The 18,300-nt window shown below is 44.4% G+C and overlaps 1 protein-coding gene across 1 annotated transcript in view; it reads left to right on the forward strand.

The window, feature by feature from the left end:
- NEK10 (NIMA related kinase 10) overlaps nt 1-18,300 on the forward strand; it is a 1,232,468-nt gene that overhangs the window by 303,476 nt on the left and 910,692 nt on the right. The window contains exon 9 of the mRNA XM_086942130.1: nt 9,392-9,459. Coding sequence (XP_086798256.1) covers nt 9,392-9,459 — 68 coding nt within the window. The remainder of the gene's footprint in view (nt 1-9,391; nt 9,460-18,300) is intronic.

Genomic DNA, 18,300 nt, shown 5'->3' on the forward strand with positions numbered 1-18,300 from the left:
AGACATTCAGTGACAAAACTGGAACACAAGGGCTTGTAGGCAAAAGCATGAGGTTTGAGGTACCAGTAATTGCACAATGTCATGGTACATCAGAACAGAACCAACACCTTTACATTAGTAGTACACATAAAGTTTCGAGCTTTGTGAACTGTTGTGTAACATTTCTTATATCCAACTACAAGTAAATACTAGACCTCTGTCCGGCTGGACAAGTCCAAATCAATATAGCTACGACTGAGTCTATATTTATTCACTATGTATATGTTTTCCTAAAGGGACCACTGTTGTTTGAATAGCATTATCCCCAAGGTCCCTTTCGACTTAATTGGGTCCCCTTGTTGTCTCCAATATAGTGGCAGTGCTGGCACACTCAGTGGGTAGGGCTAGCTACTGTGGCCTCCCGACGAGGGCCCCAGGACTTACTTTTTGTTTATTACAAATTAAGCCCTGCAGCACCCCCACTCTAAAAATTGTTCCACCCCCCCTGGACCAGATGTAGGGTAGGCATAACTAGTGACTTGTCTAAGAGCCTTAGTTCAGTGATGACATTTTAAGGGCTGCGGAGGAATGCCTCTCGATGCTGTGATATAGTCTGATGTGCTAAGGTGAAAGGCTGCTGCACAATAAAGAAATACACTTTTTGAACTTTGAAAAGATTTGACCGTGTTCTTACATGATGCTTGTTGCATCATTTACATGTCCAGTATATTCATGGTTTGGCTTGTGCAAGGAACGTAAAATGTGCAGTGGTGTAACACAAAATGATAAGGCCCCCCTGCAGAATGTGATGGAGGGTACTCTAGTCTTGCATATCTGATAGATATTCATTGGTGTGGGCTGAATGAGGGCTCCCGAAGAGAACCCTTGCACCGCAGGGGCTTCCGTCATACTCCTGAAAATGTGAGGTGGATGCAACACACTACATTTGTTTTACATTATTTCCACATTCATTGTCTAACATGTATGTAAAGTCAGCAATGGAGGCTAAAACTCCAGCCTTGAATCATTCAACACAAGGGACATGTTCACTCATAAAAGTGTTTACAGAAGAATGAGGCCACAAAGCATCATGGAATTTAATGATCAAGAAACAACACAGAAATGAACATCAACTACAGACTACGCCAGTAATGCACAGAGTACTAGATGTTGTAACCATAGTGTACATTAACAGCATTGTACATGGTGAATCAAACATGTAATCATAGCAAACTGTCTTATAACAAGGTACCGTGTAAAAAGAATCAGCAACAGAAAAGGGTACATCATTCAGATTGGATTAAAAGTTCAATTCCAACGAGGTACAAAGAGGAGAAATGCATGTTGTTCTACCGGAAACCACCTCAGTGTGAAAGATGAATGCATTACTGCATAGACCAGCAACATCCTGTGAGCCGTGTGCTTTGGGGATTGTCCCTCTCATTGTTTGGAAGCCATCTTAGGTTGGGCTTGGATCAACTTATTAAAATTAGCCTTGAAGTGTTCTCTTTTTTTCAGGTTGTGCCGACCAGCCCCCACAGCTGTCAGGTTGAAAAAGATGTATTGTCAGTTTACCAAGAACTTATTGTGGGCATAAAGTTCAGCCATTGCTTGCCATTGGTTGGCTTAGTGTCACTCTCATTAATTATTATTTTGTAGCTGGCCTTGTCCATCTTGTGTATGTCATTTCCCCTGGAGAACATCCTCTTTAATAGTGTCTTTCCACTGCTCAATGTTAGGGAACTACTTGTTTATTTTTTCTTAAGCATTCCATGAGAGTGCATGTGTTTTCCAGTTGCCCCCCTCGTGTGCTTCTCTTGCTGCCTTTCTATAAGTATGCTTTTGAGCAACTTTTTAAAATATATCATTTATTTAATACACATTTTGGATCTGTAAATAAAAAATGCATCCGTGTCTTGTTGAAGGTACGCTCTTGCATGATGACGCATGTGCTTGTATACATCATTGCACCCTTTTAAATCTCTCCTTTTGTTCATGCTGATCAGAATCTGCATTTGCATTTTTGCTGATGCTGTAGAGCATCAACAAACAGGCATTGGCAGAGCCAATAGTCTCAGAGGCCAGACCTTGTTTTTACCGCAGCAGTCACCGTCTGTCTACGGGTGACATGCTGTCCAGCATCATTGCTTGCATTGCACATAACCGCTCCCCAGAGGGCCTGCGCACAAAGTTTATTTTTGAGGGCTGGATATGGACTACTTTGTCTGCCTGTATTCCACTTCCTGGTGTTGATTCAGAAGTAATGTGGTAAAATGCTGTCACTCATGATGACTGACATTCCATTCACCGAATGGCTGCCCTGTGGGCTGATCGAAATGTCAATGATAGTTCTCACAAACCATTGCTGAAGGTGGCTGTCCAGTTACCTACACTATGTATGGTATTGGGTTGGCAGAATCAAAATTTGAATGACCGGTTCAGCAGGCAGTGACTGAAAGGGGCGGACCCATATCTCCCCAGTGTATTTTATTTATCAATATTTTTTATTATAGTTAGTTATTTAGGTTCTGGCAGACAGCTAAAGCTGTCTCGAGTCTAGACCCAAATAAGACTCCTAGACATGTTTGCCTTCTGTAGTTTCTTTACCTTCACTTTCATCTAGTCCTTCAGCGGCGAGGTAGCTTCTGAGGGGTTATGGGTGTAAGACCTGTTTACTTTCTGTAGTTTATGTTACAGTCCTTCAGCGGCGAGGTAGCTTCTCAGGGGTTATGGGTGTAAGACCTGTTTACTTTTGTAGTTTATGTACCAGTCCTTCAGCAGCGAGGTAGCTTCTCAGGGGTTATGGGTGTAAGACCTGTTTACTTTCTGTAGTTTATGTTACAGTCCTTCAGCGGCGAGGTAGCTTCTCAGGGGTTATGGGTGTAAGACCTGTTTACTTTCTGTAGTTTATGTTACAGTCCTTCAGCGGCGAGGTAGCTTCTCAGGGGTTATGGGTGTAAGACCTGTTTACTTTCTGTAGTTTATGTTACAGTCCATCAGCAGCGCGGTAGCTTCTATGGGGTTATGGGTGTAAGACCTGTTTACTTTCTGTAGTTTATGTTACAGTCCTTCAGCAGCGAGGTAGCTTCTATGGGGTTATGGGTGTAAGACAAGTTTACTTTCTGTAGTCTCTGCACCTTCATTTTCCTCCAATCCTTCAGAAGCGAGGTAGCTTCTGAGGGGTTATGGGTGTAAGACCTGTTTACTTTCTGTAGTTTAAGTTACAGTCCTTCAGCGGCGAGGTAGCTTCTCAGGGGTTATGGGTGTACGACCTGTTTACTTTCTGTAGTTTATGTTAAAGTCCATCAGCAGCGCGGTAGCTTCTATGGGGTTATGGGTGTAAGACCTGTTTACTTTCTGTAGTTTATGTTACAGTCCTTCAGCAGCGAGGTAGCTTCTATGGGGTTATGGGTGTAAGACCTGTTTACTTTCTGTAGTTTATGTTACAGTCCTTCAGCAGCGAGGTAGCTTCTGAGGGGTTATGGGTGTAAGACCTGTTTACTTTCTGTAGTTTATGTTAGACCTTCAGCAGCGAGGTAGCTTCTCAGGGGTTATGGGTGTAAGACCTGTTTACTTTCTGTAGTTTATGTTACAGTCCTTCAGCAGAGAGGTAGCTTCTATGGGGTTATGGGTGTAAGACCTGTTTACTTTCTGTAGTTTATGTTACAGTCCTTCAGCAGCGAGGTAGCTTCTATGGGGTTATGGGTGTAAGACCTGTTTACTTTCTGTAGTTTATGTTACAGTCCTTCAGCAGCGAGGTAGCTTCTGAGGGGTTATGGGTGTAAGACCTGTTTACTTTCTGTAGTTTATGTTAGACCTTCAGCAGCGAGGTAGCTTCTCAGGGGTTATGGGTGTAAGACCTGTTTACTTTCTGTAGTTTATGTTACAGTCCTTCAGCAGCGAGGTAGCTTCTATGGGGTTATGGGTGTAAGACCTGTTTACTTTCTGTAGTTTATGTTACAGTCCTTCAGCAGCGAGGTAGCTTCTGAGGGGTTATGGGTGTAAGACCTGTTTACTTTCTGTAGTTTATGTTAGACCTTCAGCAGCGAGGTAGCTTCTATGGGGTTATGGGTGTAAGACCTGTTTACTTTCTGTAGTTTATGTTACAGTCCTTCAGCAGAGAGGTAGCTTCTCGGGCGTTATGGGTGTAAGACAGGTTTACTTTCTGTTGTTTATGTACCTTCACTTTCCTTTAACGGCGAGGTAGCTTCTGAGGGATTATGGATGTAAATATATTGTAAAGACAAAGGCCCCCTGCTAATAGGGTACAGTTCCTTAAGGCAGGGTAAATAAATCCAGTGTAAATACTTAAGGCAACAAAAGATACCAACATCACATAATTTCAATACTATATACACAAAATTGTAAACAAAAGGAGAACCAGAATATCTGTTTTTTCATATAATGTAAAAAATATATTTTTATTGATAATCAATTAGATACTGAAGAATTCATGTAATACTAAACCAATACCTCATTTACACTGATTTATTCATATCTTCATTCATACAATGTACAAACAACGCACAATAAAAATCACAGTTTTTTTGAAAGGGACAGTGTTAATACCTAATAACTACTTTTCATAATCATAGTCATTGAGAGACAATGTGGCACAATGATAATAGACTGTTTTGTTTGTTCTACGCGTGTTTCGGCACCAGATAGTGCCTTCGTCAGGAAATTAAGCCACAATGGTTCAAAGTTGAATTCTTATTTGTCTCAAAAGGATGATCAGATTGTATCTTTATCCGCTGTGAGCTGTAAAGCATTCACTGCATCTGGCCAAGAATGAGGATAAACTCGCCGTTATCTTGGTGTTCGGAGGCATCTCCAATCGGGCAAACTGACATTCATACACAAATATATCATCTGGTCAACAGCCACATGTATCAGAATTTAAATAAAAAGAACGATCCATATTGATTTGTACTCCAGCATTTTAAAACCCTGGGACTGTGATGTCATGGACATAACCATTTTCAATTGGAGGTTTATCATTTAAGTTTATCCTCATTCTTGGCCAGATGCAGTGAATGCTTTATAGCTAACAGCGGTTAAAGATACAATCTGATCATCCTTTTGAGAGAAATAAGAATTCAGCTTTGATCCATTGTGGCTTCATTTCCTGACGAAGGCACTATCTGGTGTCGAAACACGCATAGAACAAACAAAACAGTCTATTATCATTGTGCCACATTGTCTCTCAATGACTATTATTATGAAAAGTATTTATTAATTATTATCATTGTACCTGTTAAAAAATGTTTTTATTTTTATTGTGCGTTGTTTGTATAGTGTATGAATGAAGATACGAATGAATCAGTAAAAATGAAGTATTGTTTTAGCATTAAATTAATTCTTCAGTATCTAATTGATTATCAATAAAAATATATTTTTTACATTATATAAAAAAATAGATACTATGGTTCTACTTTTATTTATAGTTTTCTGTATACATTATTAAAATTATGTGATGTTGGTATCTTTTGTTGCCTTAAGTATTTGCACTAGGGTTATGGATGTGAGACATGTTTACTTTCTGTAGTTTCTGAGCCTCCGCTTTCCTCCAGTCCTTCAACAGTGAGGTAGCCTCTGAGGGGTTATGGGTGTAAGACATGTTTACTTTATGTTGTTTCTGCGCCTTCGCTTTCCTCTAGTCCTTCAGCAGTGAGGTAGCTTCTGAAGGGTTATGGGCGTGAGGCATGTTTACTTTATGTAGTTTCTGCGCCTAAGCTTTCCTCCAGTCCTTCAGCAGCGAGGTAGCTTCTATGGGGTTATGGGTGTAAGACAAGTTTACTTTCTGTAGTTTCTGCACCTTCATTTTCCTCCAGTCCTTCAGAAGCGAGGTAGCTTCTGAGGGGTTATGGGTGTGAGGCATGTTTACTTTATGTAGTTTCTGCACCTAAGCTTTCCTCCAGTCCTTCAGCAGCGAGGTAGCTTCTATGGGGTTATGGGTGTAAGACAAGTTTACTTTCTGTAGTTTCTGCACCTTCATTTTCCTCCAGTCCTTCAGAAGCGAGGTAGCTTCTGAGGGGTTATGGGTGTAAGACCTGTTTACTTTCTGTAGTTTATGTACCAGTTCTTCAGCAGCGAGGTTGCTTCTGAGGAGTATTTGTGTAAGACAAATTTAGTTACTGTTGTTTCTGTACCTTCGCTTTCCTCCAGTCCTTCAGCGGCGAGGTAGCTTCTGAGGGGTTATGGGTGTAAGACCTGTTTACTTTCTGTAGTTTATGTTAGACCTTCAGCAGCGAGGTAGCTTCTATGGGGTTATGGGTGTAAGACCTGTTTACTTTCTGTAGTTTATGTTACAGTCCTTCAGCAGAGAGGTAGCTTCTCGGGCGTTATGGGTGTAAGACAGGTTTACTTTCTGTTGTTTATGTACCTTCACTTTCCTTTAACGGCGAGGTAGCTTCTGAGGGATTATGGATGTAAATATATTGTAAAGACAAAGGCCCCCTGCTAATAGGGTACAGTTCCTTAAGGCAGGGTAAATAAATCCAGTGTAAATACTTAAGGCAACAAAAGATACCAACATCACATAATTTCAATACTATATACACAAAATTGTAAACAAAAGGAGAACCAGAATATCTGTTTTTTCATATAATGTAAAAAATATATTTTTATTGATAATCAATTAGATACTGAAGAATTCATGTAATACTAAACCAATACCTCATTTACACTGATTTATTCATATCTTCATTCATACAATGTACAAACAACGCACAATAAAAATCACAGTTTTTTTGACAGGGACAGTGTTAATACCTAATAACTACTTTTCATAATCATAGTCATTGAGAGACAATGTGGCACAATGATAATAGACTGTTTTTGTTTGTTCTACGCGTGTTTCGGCACCAGATAGTGCCTTCGTCAGGAAATTAAGCCACAATGGTTCAAAGTTGAATTCTTATTTGTCTCAAAAGGATGATCAGATTGTATCTTTATCCGCTGTGAGCTGTAAAGCATTCACTGCATCTGGCCAAGAATGAGGATAAACTCGCCGTTATCTTGGTGTTCGGAGGCATCTCCAATCGGGCAAACTGACATTCATACACAAATATATCATCTGGTCAACAGCCACATGTATCAGAATTTAAATAAAAAGAACGATCCATATTGATTTGTACTCCAGCATTTTAAAACCCTGGGACTGTGATGTCATGGACATAACCATTTTCAATTGGAGGTTTATCATTTAAGTTTATCCTCATTCTTGGCCAGATGCAGTGAATGCTTTATAGCTAACAGCGGTTAAAGATACAATCTGATCATCCTTTTGAGAGAAATAAGAATTCAGCTTTGATCCATTGTGGCTTCATTTCCTGACGAAGGCACTATCTGGTGTCGAAACACGCATAGAACAAACAAAACAGTCTATTATCATTGTGCCACATTGTCTCTCAATGACTATTATTATGAAAAGTATTTATTAATTATTATCATTGTACCTGTTAAAAAATGTTTTTATTTTTATTGTGCGTTGTTTGTATAGTGTATGAATGAAGATACGAATGAATCAGTAAAAATGAAGTATTGTTTTAGCATTAAATTAATTTTTCAGTATCTAATTGATTATCAATAAAAATATATTTTTTACATTATATAAAAAAATAGATACTATGGTTCTACTTTTATTTATAGTTTTCTGTATACATTATTAAAATTATGTGATGTTGGTATCTTTTGTTGCCTTAAGTATTTGCACTAGGGTTATGGATGTGAGACATGTTTACTTTCTGTAGTTTCTGAGCCTCCGCTTTCCTCCAGTCCTTCAACAGTGAGGTAGCCTCTGAGGGGTTATGGGTGTAAGACATGTTTACTTTATGTTGTTTCTGCGCCTTCACTTTCCTCTAGTCCTTCAGCAGTGAGGTAGCTTCTGAAGGGTTATGGGCGTGAGGCATGTTTACTTTATGTAGTTTCTGCGCCTAAGCTTTCCTCCAGTCCTTCAGCAGCGAGGTAGCTTCTATGGGGTTATGGGTGTAAGACAAGTTTACTTTCTGTAGTTTCTGCACCTTCATTTTCCTCCAGTCCTTCAGAAGCGAGGTAGCTTCTGAGGGGTTATGGGTGTGAGGCATGTTTACTTTATGTAGTTTCTGCACCTAAGCTTTCCTCCAGTCCTTCAGCAGCGAGGTAGCTTCTATGGGGTTATGGGTGTAAGACAAGTTTACTTTCTGTAGTTTCTGCACCTTCATTTTCCTCCAGTCCTTCAGAAGCGAGGTAGCTTCTGAGGGGTTATGGGTGTAAGACCTGTTTACTTTCTGTAGTTTATGTACCAGTTCTTCAGCAGCGAGGTTGCTTCTGAGGAGTATTTGTGTAAGACAAATTTAGTTACTGTTGTTTCTGTACCTTCGCTTTCCTCCAGTCCTTCAGCGGCGAGGTAGCTTCTGAGGGGTTATGGGTGTAAGACCTGTTTACTTCTGTAGTTCATGTAGCAATCCTTCAGCAGCGAGGTAGCTTCTGATGGGTTATGGGTGTGAGGCAGGTTTACTTTCTGTAGTTTCTGCGCCTTCACTTTCATCCAGTCCTTCAGCAGCGAGGTAGCTTCTGATGGGTTATGGGTGTGAGGCAGGTTTACTTTCTGTAGTTTCTGCGCCTTCACTTTCATCCAGTCCTTCAGCAGCGAGGTAGCTTCTGATGGGTTTTGGGTGTAAAACATGTTTACTTTCTGTAGTTTCTGTACCTTCACTTTTCTCTAGTTCTTCAGTGGTGAGGTAGCTTCTGAGGGGTTGTGGGTGTAAGACATGTTTCCTTTCTGTAGTTTATCTTAGTCCTTCAGCAGCGAGTTAGCTTCTGAGGGCCGTGGGTGTGATAAAGGATCATCCTCGTATGCCTCAAGGAGTCAGAGGTGCAATTTTACTTACATTGCCCCCGACAGTTGGGAGAAAGTACGTGCATGCATTAGAGGAGACTGTCTCCTTGCACGCACTCAGGGAGGTAGCAGCATCTTACAAGCCTGTGCTCGCTGCAGCCAGCCCCAGAACGGAGGTCATTGTAAATACAGACACTGCACGACTGTTCGGGCCCATATATATCCCATAGCACACCAGCCCCAGAAGAACACCAGCCAATGAATTTACAACAGGCATTATTAGTTACAGTTTCTAATGCAAGCCTCAAGAATTAATATTACAAAAGGCATCACTAATTACAGTTTGTAACACAATATTATTTTATCAGATCTTTTTTCATAATTTGATAGGCTGAAGGATACAGTCCTAACAGGCCGAGGAATTTGGAAATGGTGCCTCAGATGTAAACGTGCACCACAGCGAAATGATGTTTGTTCCTTCCTAATTAATGCTATTTAAGACACTGGCAGATATGTCTCTAGAGAGTGTTCTCATTGCATGATTGTATTACTTTATTGACAAATACCTAATTTGCTTCTATTGCTTTGCAGATATCTTCCAAAAGCTGTCTGCTGTTAAAGACCAAAGAGAGTGGGTTATTGCAAGTGGGGCGCACAAGGTAGGTTAACTGCAACATTACTAGGTGCATGCCTTTGTGGCTGGTAATGTATAGTATGTATAAGACTTCTAATGTAAAGTGTGATGGTGTGCACAAAGGAGAGTCGAAGTAGTGCTTCAGTTCAGGGGCCTCATTAGTCTGCGTGTGGCAGTAATATCACTGGTGGTAATTGGTACCTACTCCAGAGGCTAAGTGTCGTCCATCACAGAAGGAGGACATACCGCCAAGTTGTAAAATCCACTGTGCTGGGACACCACATGCTTAAAGTCCACTCAACTGGGATACCACATGCTTAAAATCCACTTTGTTGGGATACCACTTGCTTAAAATCCACTCTGCTGGGATACCACATGGTTGAAATCCACTCTGCTGGGATACCACATGGTTGAAATCCACTCTGCTGGGATACCACATGGTTGAAATCCACTCTGCTGGGATACCACATGGTTGAAATCCACTCTGCTGGGATACCACATGGTTGAAATCCACTCTGCTGGGATACCACATGGTTGAAATCCACTCTGCTGGGATACCACATGCTTAAAATCCACTCTGCTGGGATACTATGCGCTTAAAATACACTCTGCTGGGATACCACATTCTTAAAATCCACTCTGCTGGGATACTATGCACTTAAAATCCACTCTGCTGGGATACCACAGGCTTAAAATCCACTCTGCTGGGATACCACATGCTTAAAATCCACTCCTCTGGGATACCACTTGCTTAAAATCCACTCTGCCGGGATACCACGCGTTTAAAATCCACTCTGCTGGGATACTATGCGCTTAAAATATACTCTGCTGGGATACCATGTGGTTGAAATCCACTCTGCTGGGATACCACACTCTTAAAATATACTCTGCTGGGATACCACTTATTTAAAATCCACTCTGCTGGGATACCACGCTCTTAAAATATACTCTGCTGGGATACCACTTATTTAAAATCCACTCTGCTGGGATACCACACTCTTAAAATATACTCTGCTGGGATACCACTTATTTAAAATCCACTCTGCTGGGATACCACATGATTAAAATCCACTCTGCTGGGATACTATGCGCTTAAAATATACTCTGCTGGGATAACATGTGGTTGAAATCCACTCTGCTGGGATACCACACTCTTAAAATATACTCTGCTGGGATACCACGCTCTTAAAATATACTCTGCTGGGATACCACTTGTTTAAAATCCACTCTGCTGGTTTACCACACACTTAAAATATACTCTGTTTGGATACCCTGTGGTTAAAATCCACTCTACTGGAACACCACATCGTTAAAATCCACTCTGTTGGGATACCACGAAGTTAAAATCCACTCTGCTGGGATACCACATGGTTAAAATCCATTCTGCTGGGACAACACGCAGTTAAAATCCACTCCGCTGGGATACCACTTGGGTAAAATACACTCTGCTGGGATACCACTTGGTTAAAATCCACTCTGCTGGGATACCACTTGGGTAAAATACACTCTGCTGGGATACCACTTGGTTAAAATCCACTCTGCTGGGATACCACATGGTTGAAATCCACTCTGTTGGGATACCACATGATTAACATCCACTCTGCTGGTTTACCACGCGCTTAAAATATACTCTGTTTGGATACCATGTGGTTAAAATGCACTCTACTGGGATACCATGCGTTTAAAATCCACTCTGCTGGAACACCACATCGTTAAAATCCACTCTGCTGGGATACCACGAAGTTAAAATCCACTCTGCTGGGACACCACATGCTTAAAAACCAATCTGCTGGGACACCACGCAGTTAAAATCCACTCCGCTGGGATACCACTTGGTTAAAATCCACTCCGCTGGGATACCACTTGGTTAAAATCCACTCCGCTGGGATACCACTTGGTTAAAATCCACTCCGCTGGGATACCACTTGGTTAAAATCCACTCTACTGGGATACCACATGCTTAAAATCCACTCTGCAGGGATACCACTTGGTTAAAATCCACTCTGGTGGGATACCACATGGTTAAAATCCACTCTGCTGGGACACCACGCGGTTAAAATCCACTCTGCTGGGACACCACATGGTTAAAATCCACTCTGCTGGGATACCACGTGGTTAAAATTCACTCTGCTGGGACACCACATGCTTAAAATCCATTCTGCTGGGCTTCCACATTGTTTAAAATCCACTCCGCTGGGATACCACTTGGGTAAAATACACTCTGCTGGGATACCACTTGGGTAAAATACACTCTGCTGGGATACCACTTGGTTAAAATCCACTCTGCTGGGATACCACTTGGGTAAAATACACTCTGCTGGGATACCACTTGGTTAAAATACACTCTGCTGGGATACCACATGGTTGAAATCCACTCTGCTGGGATACCACATGGTTGAAATCCACTCTGTTGGGATACCACATGATTAACATCCACTCTGCTGGTTTACCACACGCTTAAAATATACTCTGTTTGGATACCATGTGGTTAAAATGCACTCTACTGGGATACCATGTGTTTAAAATCCACTCTGCTGGAACACCACATTGTTAAAATCCACTCTGCTGGGATACCACGAAGTTAAAATCCACTCTGCTGGGACACTACATGCTTAAAATCCAATCTGCTGGGAAACCACGCAGTTAAAATCCACTCCGCTGGGATACAACTTGGTTAATTAAAATCCACTCCGCTGGGATACCACTTGGTTAAAATCCACTCCGCTGGGATACCACTTGGTTAAAATCCACTCTACTGGGATACCACATGCTTAAAATCCACTCTGCAGGGATACCACTTGGTTAAAATCCACTCTGGTGGGATACCACATGGTTAAAATCCACTCTGGTGGGATACCACATGGTTAAAATCCACTCTGCTGGGACACCACGCGGTTAAAATCCACTCTGCTGGGACACCACATGGTTAAAATCCACTCTGCTGGGATACCACGTGGTTAAAATTCACTCTGCTGGGACACCACATGCTTAAAATCCATTCTGCTGGGCTTCCACATTGTTTAAAATCCACTCCGCTGGGATACCACTTGGGTAAAATACACTCTGCTGGGATACCACTTGGGTAAAATACACTCTGCTGGGATACCACTTGGTTAAAATCCACTCTGCTGGGATACCACTTGGGTAAAATACACTCTGCTGGGATACCACTTGGTTAAAATCCACTCTGCTGGGATACCACATGGTTGAAATCCACTCTGTTGGGATACCACATGGTTGAAATCCACTCTGCTGGGATACCACATGGTTGAAATCCACTCTGTTGGGATACCACATGATTAACATCCACTCTGCTGGTTTACCACGCGCTTAAAATATACTCTGTTTGGATACCATGTGGTTAAAATGCACTCTACTGGGATACCATGCGTTTAAAATCCACTCTGTTGGAACACCACATTGTTAAAATCCACTCTGCTGGGATACCACGAAGTTAAAATCCACTCTGCTGGGACACCACATGCTTAAAATCCAATCTGCTGGGAAACCACGCAGTTAAAATCCACTCCGCTGGGATACGACTTGGTTAATTAAAATCCACTCCGCTGGGATACCACATGCTTAAAATCCACTCTGCTGGGACACCACATGGTTAAAATCCACTCTGCTGGGATACCACGTGGTTAAAATCCACTCTGCTGGGACGTCACATGCTTAAAATCCATTCTGCTGGGATTCCACATGGTAAAAATCACTCTGCTGGGATACCACATGCTTAAAATCCAGTCTGCTGGGATTCCACATGGTTAAAATCCACTCTGCTTAGATTCCACATGGTTAAAATCCACTCTGCTGGGATACCACACGCTTAAAATCCACTCTGCTGTGATACCACGTGGTTAAAATCCACTCTGCTGTGACACCGCATGCTTAAAATCGACTCTGCTGGGATCAGCTCAGAGCTTGTATTACAATAGGTAAAACAGAATGACCAACCCGTGAAGCTTTGGTTTCCGCCAGCAGTGGACGCTCCAGGTTTATTTATATCCCACTGGCGGCAGTGCTCAAGTGCACTTCCATTATGAGTGAACCTGACAGAGCGTTGATCTCACCGGATCTGTAATTCGATTCCAGCAGTAATTTTTATGTAATGAGCGTGAAAGAGGTTAAATGGAGGAATATTTCTTTCATGCAGTGCTGAGTGCAATCAAGACTCCCAGAAATGTTGACCATCCTCTCTTGACTGTTTTCCAGGTGGATTTGAATCTGGGAGTTATCCATTTATATTTGAACATTTGAGAGTGCACCTGGTATTGATCAAGCCAACCTACTTTAAATATTCCAATTACTTAGCGAAATTTTAACTTAGTTCTGGCTCCAGTCATATGACCATATACATTAGAGGAATTCATCGATCTGTCCTAGGATCCAATACCTGGTTAAAATTATCACCCACACTTAAGAGGCTGGAAATGTAGCCAAATCCACTATCTGACCTCCCCATACATCTATGTATGTATGTATGCATGTGGTATTTCTATAATGCGAACTTAGCCAAAAGGCAGCAGAGCGCTATACAGGGTCAGAGACAAGCATGATGACTGCAAGGGAATGATGGAGCTGCAGTAAATGTTGCAGCTAGTTTTGAAGATGCTTCGGGCCGGCAATTGGATCCGATGGAGGTGCATCAGGATGGGAGTGATGAGGCTGCAGTAAATGTTGCAGCTAGTTTTGAAGATGCTTCGGGCCGGCAATTGGATCCGATGGAGGTGCATCAGGATGGGAGTGATGAGGCTGCAGTAAATGTTGCAGCTAGTTTTGAAGATGCTTCGGGCCGGCAATTGGATCCGATGGGGGTGCATCAGGATGGGAGTGATGAGGCTGCAGTAAATGATGCAGCTGGTTTTGAAGATGCTTCGGGCCGGCAATTGGATCCGATGGAGGTGCATCAGGATGGGAGTGATGAGGCTGCAGTAAATGATGCACCTCATTTTGAAGCTGCTGCAGGCCAGCAGTGGGATCACATGCATGTGTGTCAGCATGTGGATGATGAGGCTGCAGTAAATGATGCAGCTGGTTTTGGAGATGCTGTGACCGGCAATGGGAGCCCATGGAGGTCCATCAAGATGGGGGTGATGAGTCTGCAGTAAATGATGCAGCTGGTTTTGAAGATGGTGCGGGCCGGCAGTGGGAGCCCGTGGAGATCCATTATGATGGGGGTGATGAGGCTGCAGTAAAGGATGCAGCTGGTTTTGAAGATGCTTCGGGCCGGCAATTGGATCCGATGGAGGTGCATCAGGATGGGAGTGATGAGGCTGCAGTAAATGATGCAGCTGGTTTTGAAGATGCTTCGGGCCGGCAATTGGATCCGATGGAGGTGCATCAGGATGGGAGTGATGAGGCTGCAGTAAATGATGCACCTCATTTTGAAGCTGCTGCAGGCCAGCAGTGGGATCACATGCATGTGTGTCAGCATGTGGACGATGAGGCTGCAGTAAAGGATGAAGCTAGTTTTGGAGATGCTGTGACCGGCAATGGGAGCCCATGGAGGTCCATCAAGATGGGGGGTGATGAGTCTGCAGTAAATGATGCAGCTGGTTTTGGAGATGGTGCGGGCCGGCAGTGGGAGCCCGTGGAGATCCATTATGATGGGGGTGATGAGGCTGCAGTAAATGATGCAGCTGGTTTTGAAGATGGTGCGGGCCGGCAGTGGGAGCCCGTGGAGATCCATTATGATGGGGGTGATGAGGCTGCAGTAAATGATGCAGCTGGTTTTGAAGCTATTGCAGGCAAGCAGTGGGATCACATGCATGTGCGTCAGCATGTGGACGATGAGGCTGCAGTAAATGATGAAGCTAGTTTTGGAGATGCTGTGACCGGCAATGGGAGCCCATGGAGGTCCATCAAGATGGGGGTGATGAGTCTGCAGTAAATGAAGCAGCTTGTTTTGAAGATGGTGCGGGCCGGCAGTGGGAGTCCGTGGAGGTCCATTAGGATGGGGGTGATGAGTCTGCAGTAATTGATGCAGCTGGTTTTGGAGATGCTGTGACCGGCAGTGGGAGCCCATGGAGGTCCATCAAGATGGGGGTGATGAGTCTGCAGTAAATGATGCAGCTGGTTTTGAAGATGGTGCCGGCCGGCAGTGGGAGCCCGTGGAGGTCCATTAGGATGGGGGTGATGAGTCTGCAGTAAATGATGCAGCTAGTTTTGGAGATGCTGTGACCGGCAATGGGAGCCCATGGAGGTCCATCAAGATGGGGGTGATGAGGCTGCAGTAAATGATGCAGCTGGTTTTGAAGATGGTGCCGGCCGGCAGTGGGAGCCCATGGAGGTCCATCAAGATGGGGGTGATGAGTCTGCAGTAAATGATGCAGCTGGTTTTGAAGCTGCTGCAGGCCAGCAGTGGGATCACATGGATGTGCGTCAGCATGTGGACGATAAGGCTGCTGTAAATGATGAAGCTAGTTTTGGAGATGCTGTGACCGGCAATGGGAGCCCATGGAGGTCCATCAAGATGGGGGTGATGAGTCTGCAGTAAATGATGCAGCTGGTTTTGAAGATGGTGCCGGCCGGCAGTGGGAGCCCGTGGAGGTCCATTAGGATGGGGGTGATGAGTCTGCAGTAAATGATGCAGCTGGTTTTGAAGCTGCTGCAGGCCAGCAGTGGGATCACATGGATGTGCGTCAGCATGTGGACGATAAGGCTGCTGTAAATGATGAAGCTAGTTTTGGAGATGCTGTGACCGGCAATGGGAGCCCATGGAGGTCCATCAAGATGGGGGTGATGAGTCTACAGTAAATGATGCAGCTGGTTTTGAAGATGGTGCCGGCCGGCAGTGGGAGCCCGTGGAGGTCCATTAGGATGGGGGTGATGAGTCTGCAGTAAATGATGCAGCTAGTTTTGGAGATGCTGTGACCGGCAATGGGAGCCCATGGAGGTCCATCAAGATGGGGGTGATGAGGCTGCAGTAAATGATGCAGCTGGTTTTGAAGATGGTGCCGGCCGGCAGTGGGAGCCCATGGAGGTCCATCAAGATGGGGGTGATGAGTCTGCAGTAAATGATGCAGCTGGTTTTGAAGCTGCTGCAGGCCAGCAGTGGGATCACATGGATGTGCGTCAGCATGTGGACGATAAGGCTGCTGTAAATGATGAAGCTAGTTTTGGAGATGCTGTGACCGGCAATGGGAGCCCATGGAGGTCCATCAAGATGGGGGTGATGAGTCTGCAGTAAATGATGCAGCTGGTTTTGAAGATGGTGCCGGCCGGCAGTGGGAGCCCGTGGAGGTCCATTAGGATGGGGGTGATGAGTCTGCAGTAAATGATGCAGCTGGTTTTGAAGCTGCTGCAGGCCAGCAGTGGGATCACATGGATGTGCGTCAGCATGTGGACGATAAGGCTGCTGTAAATGATGAAGCTAGTTTTGGAGATGCTGTGACCGGCAATGGGAGCCCATGGAGGTCCATCAAGATGGGGGTGATGAGTCTACAGTAAATGATGCAGCTGGTTTTGAAGATGGTGCCGGCCGGCAGTGGGAGCCCGTGGAGGTCCATTAGGATGGGGGTGATGAGTCTGCAGTAAATGATGCAGCTAGTTTTGGAGATGCTGTGACCGGCAATGGGAGCCCATGGAGGTCCATCAAGATGGGGGTGATGAGGCTGCAGTAAATGATGCAGCTGGTTTTGAAGATGGTGCCGGCCGGCAATGGGAGCCCATGGAGGTCCATCAAGATGGGGGTGATGAGGCTGCAGTAAATGATGCAGCTGGTTTTGAAGATGGTGCCGGCCGGCAGTGGGAGCCCGTGGAGGTCCATTAGGATGGGGGTGATGAGTCTGCAGTAAATGATGCAGCTAGTTTTGGAGATGCTGTGACCGGCAATGGGAGCCCATGGAGGTCCATCAAGATGGGGGTGATGAGGCTGCAGTAAATGATGCAGCTGGTTTTGAAGATGGTGCCGGCCGGCAGTGGGAGCCCATGGAGGTCCATCAAGATGGGGGTGATGAGTCTGCAGTAAATGATGCAGCTGGTTTTGAAGATGGTGCCGGCCGGCAGTGGGAGCCCGTGGAGGTCCATTAGGATGGGGGTGATGAGTCTGCAGTAAATGATGCAGCTAGTTTTGGAGATGCTGTGACCGGCAATGGGAGCCCATGGAGGTCCATCAAGATGGGGGTGATGAGGCTGCAGTAAATGATGCAGCTGGTTTTGAAGATGGTGCCGGCCGGCAGTGGGAGCCCGTGGAGGTCCATCAAGATGGGGGCGATGAGGCTGCAGTAAATGATGCAGCTGGTTTTGAAGATGGTGCCGGCCGGCAGTGGGAGCCCGTGGAGGTCCATCAAGATGGGGGTGATGAGTCTGCAGTAAATGATGCAGCTGGTTTTGAAGATGGTGCCGGCCGGCAGTGGGAGCCCGTGGAGGCCCATTAGGATGGGGGTGATGTGACCATATTAGTGCAGGCCTCAGATGAGATGTGCTGCTCATGCAGGATGCCTTTCAGGGCTGCCAGGGCCAATCAGAAAGAGCTCAGAGGACAAAAATGGCCGGGTTCAATAGCAAAACGGCTGCTATCTTAATATGGAATGTTTGAGATTTTACACAGAAAAACTCAGAGGTAAACTACATGAATAATCTTTATACATTCAATAGTTCTCCACCAGGCAAAGACTATCCAAGAAAAGAGATTTAGCCTGTAGAGGATCAGCTCATGTTTGTAGGGCCTTGGGGCCTGCCAGTGTTCCAGAGAGCCTTTTTTATAATCTGGTGTAGGTTAGAGAGCCAGAGGACATGTAGAGCTATACAGAGCCATTCTGAGGGACCAGCAGAGAAGCAGGCAGCACAACAACAAAGGGTAGAGATGAGATCTGCTCAGCAAACCCTTTGTTCAGGTCTGCACCTCGGTTGACTGCACACC

The sequence above is a fragment of the Lissotriton vulgaris genome, chromosome 10 (genome assembly GCF_964263255.1).
Source record: "Lissotriton vulgaris chromosome 10, aLisVul1.2, whole genome shotgun sequence".
NCBI lineage: Eukaryota > Metazoa > Chordata > Amphibia > Caudata > Salamandridae > Lissotriton > Lissotriton vulgaris.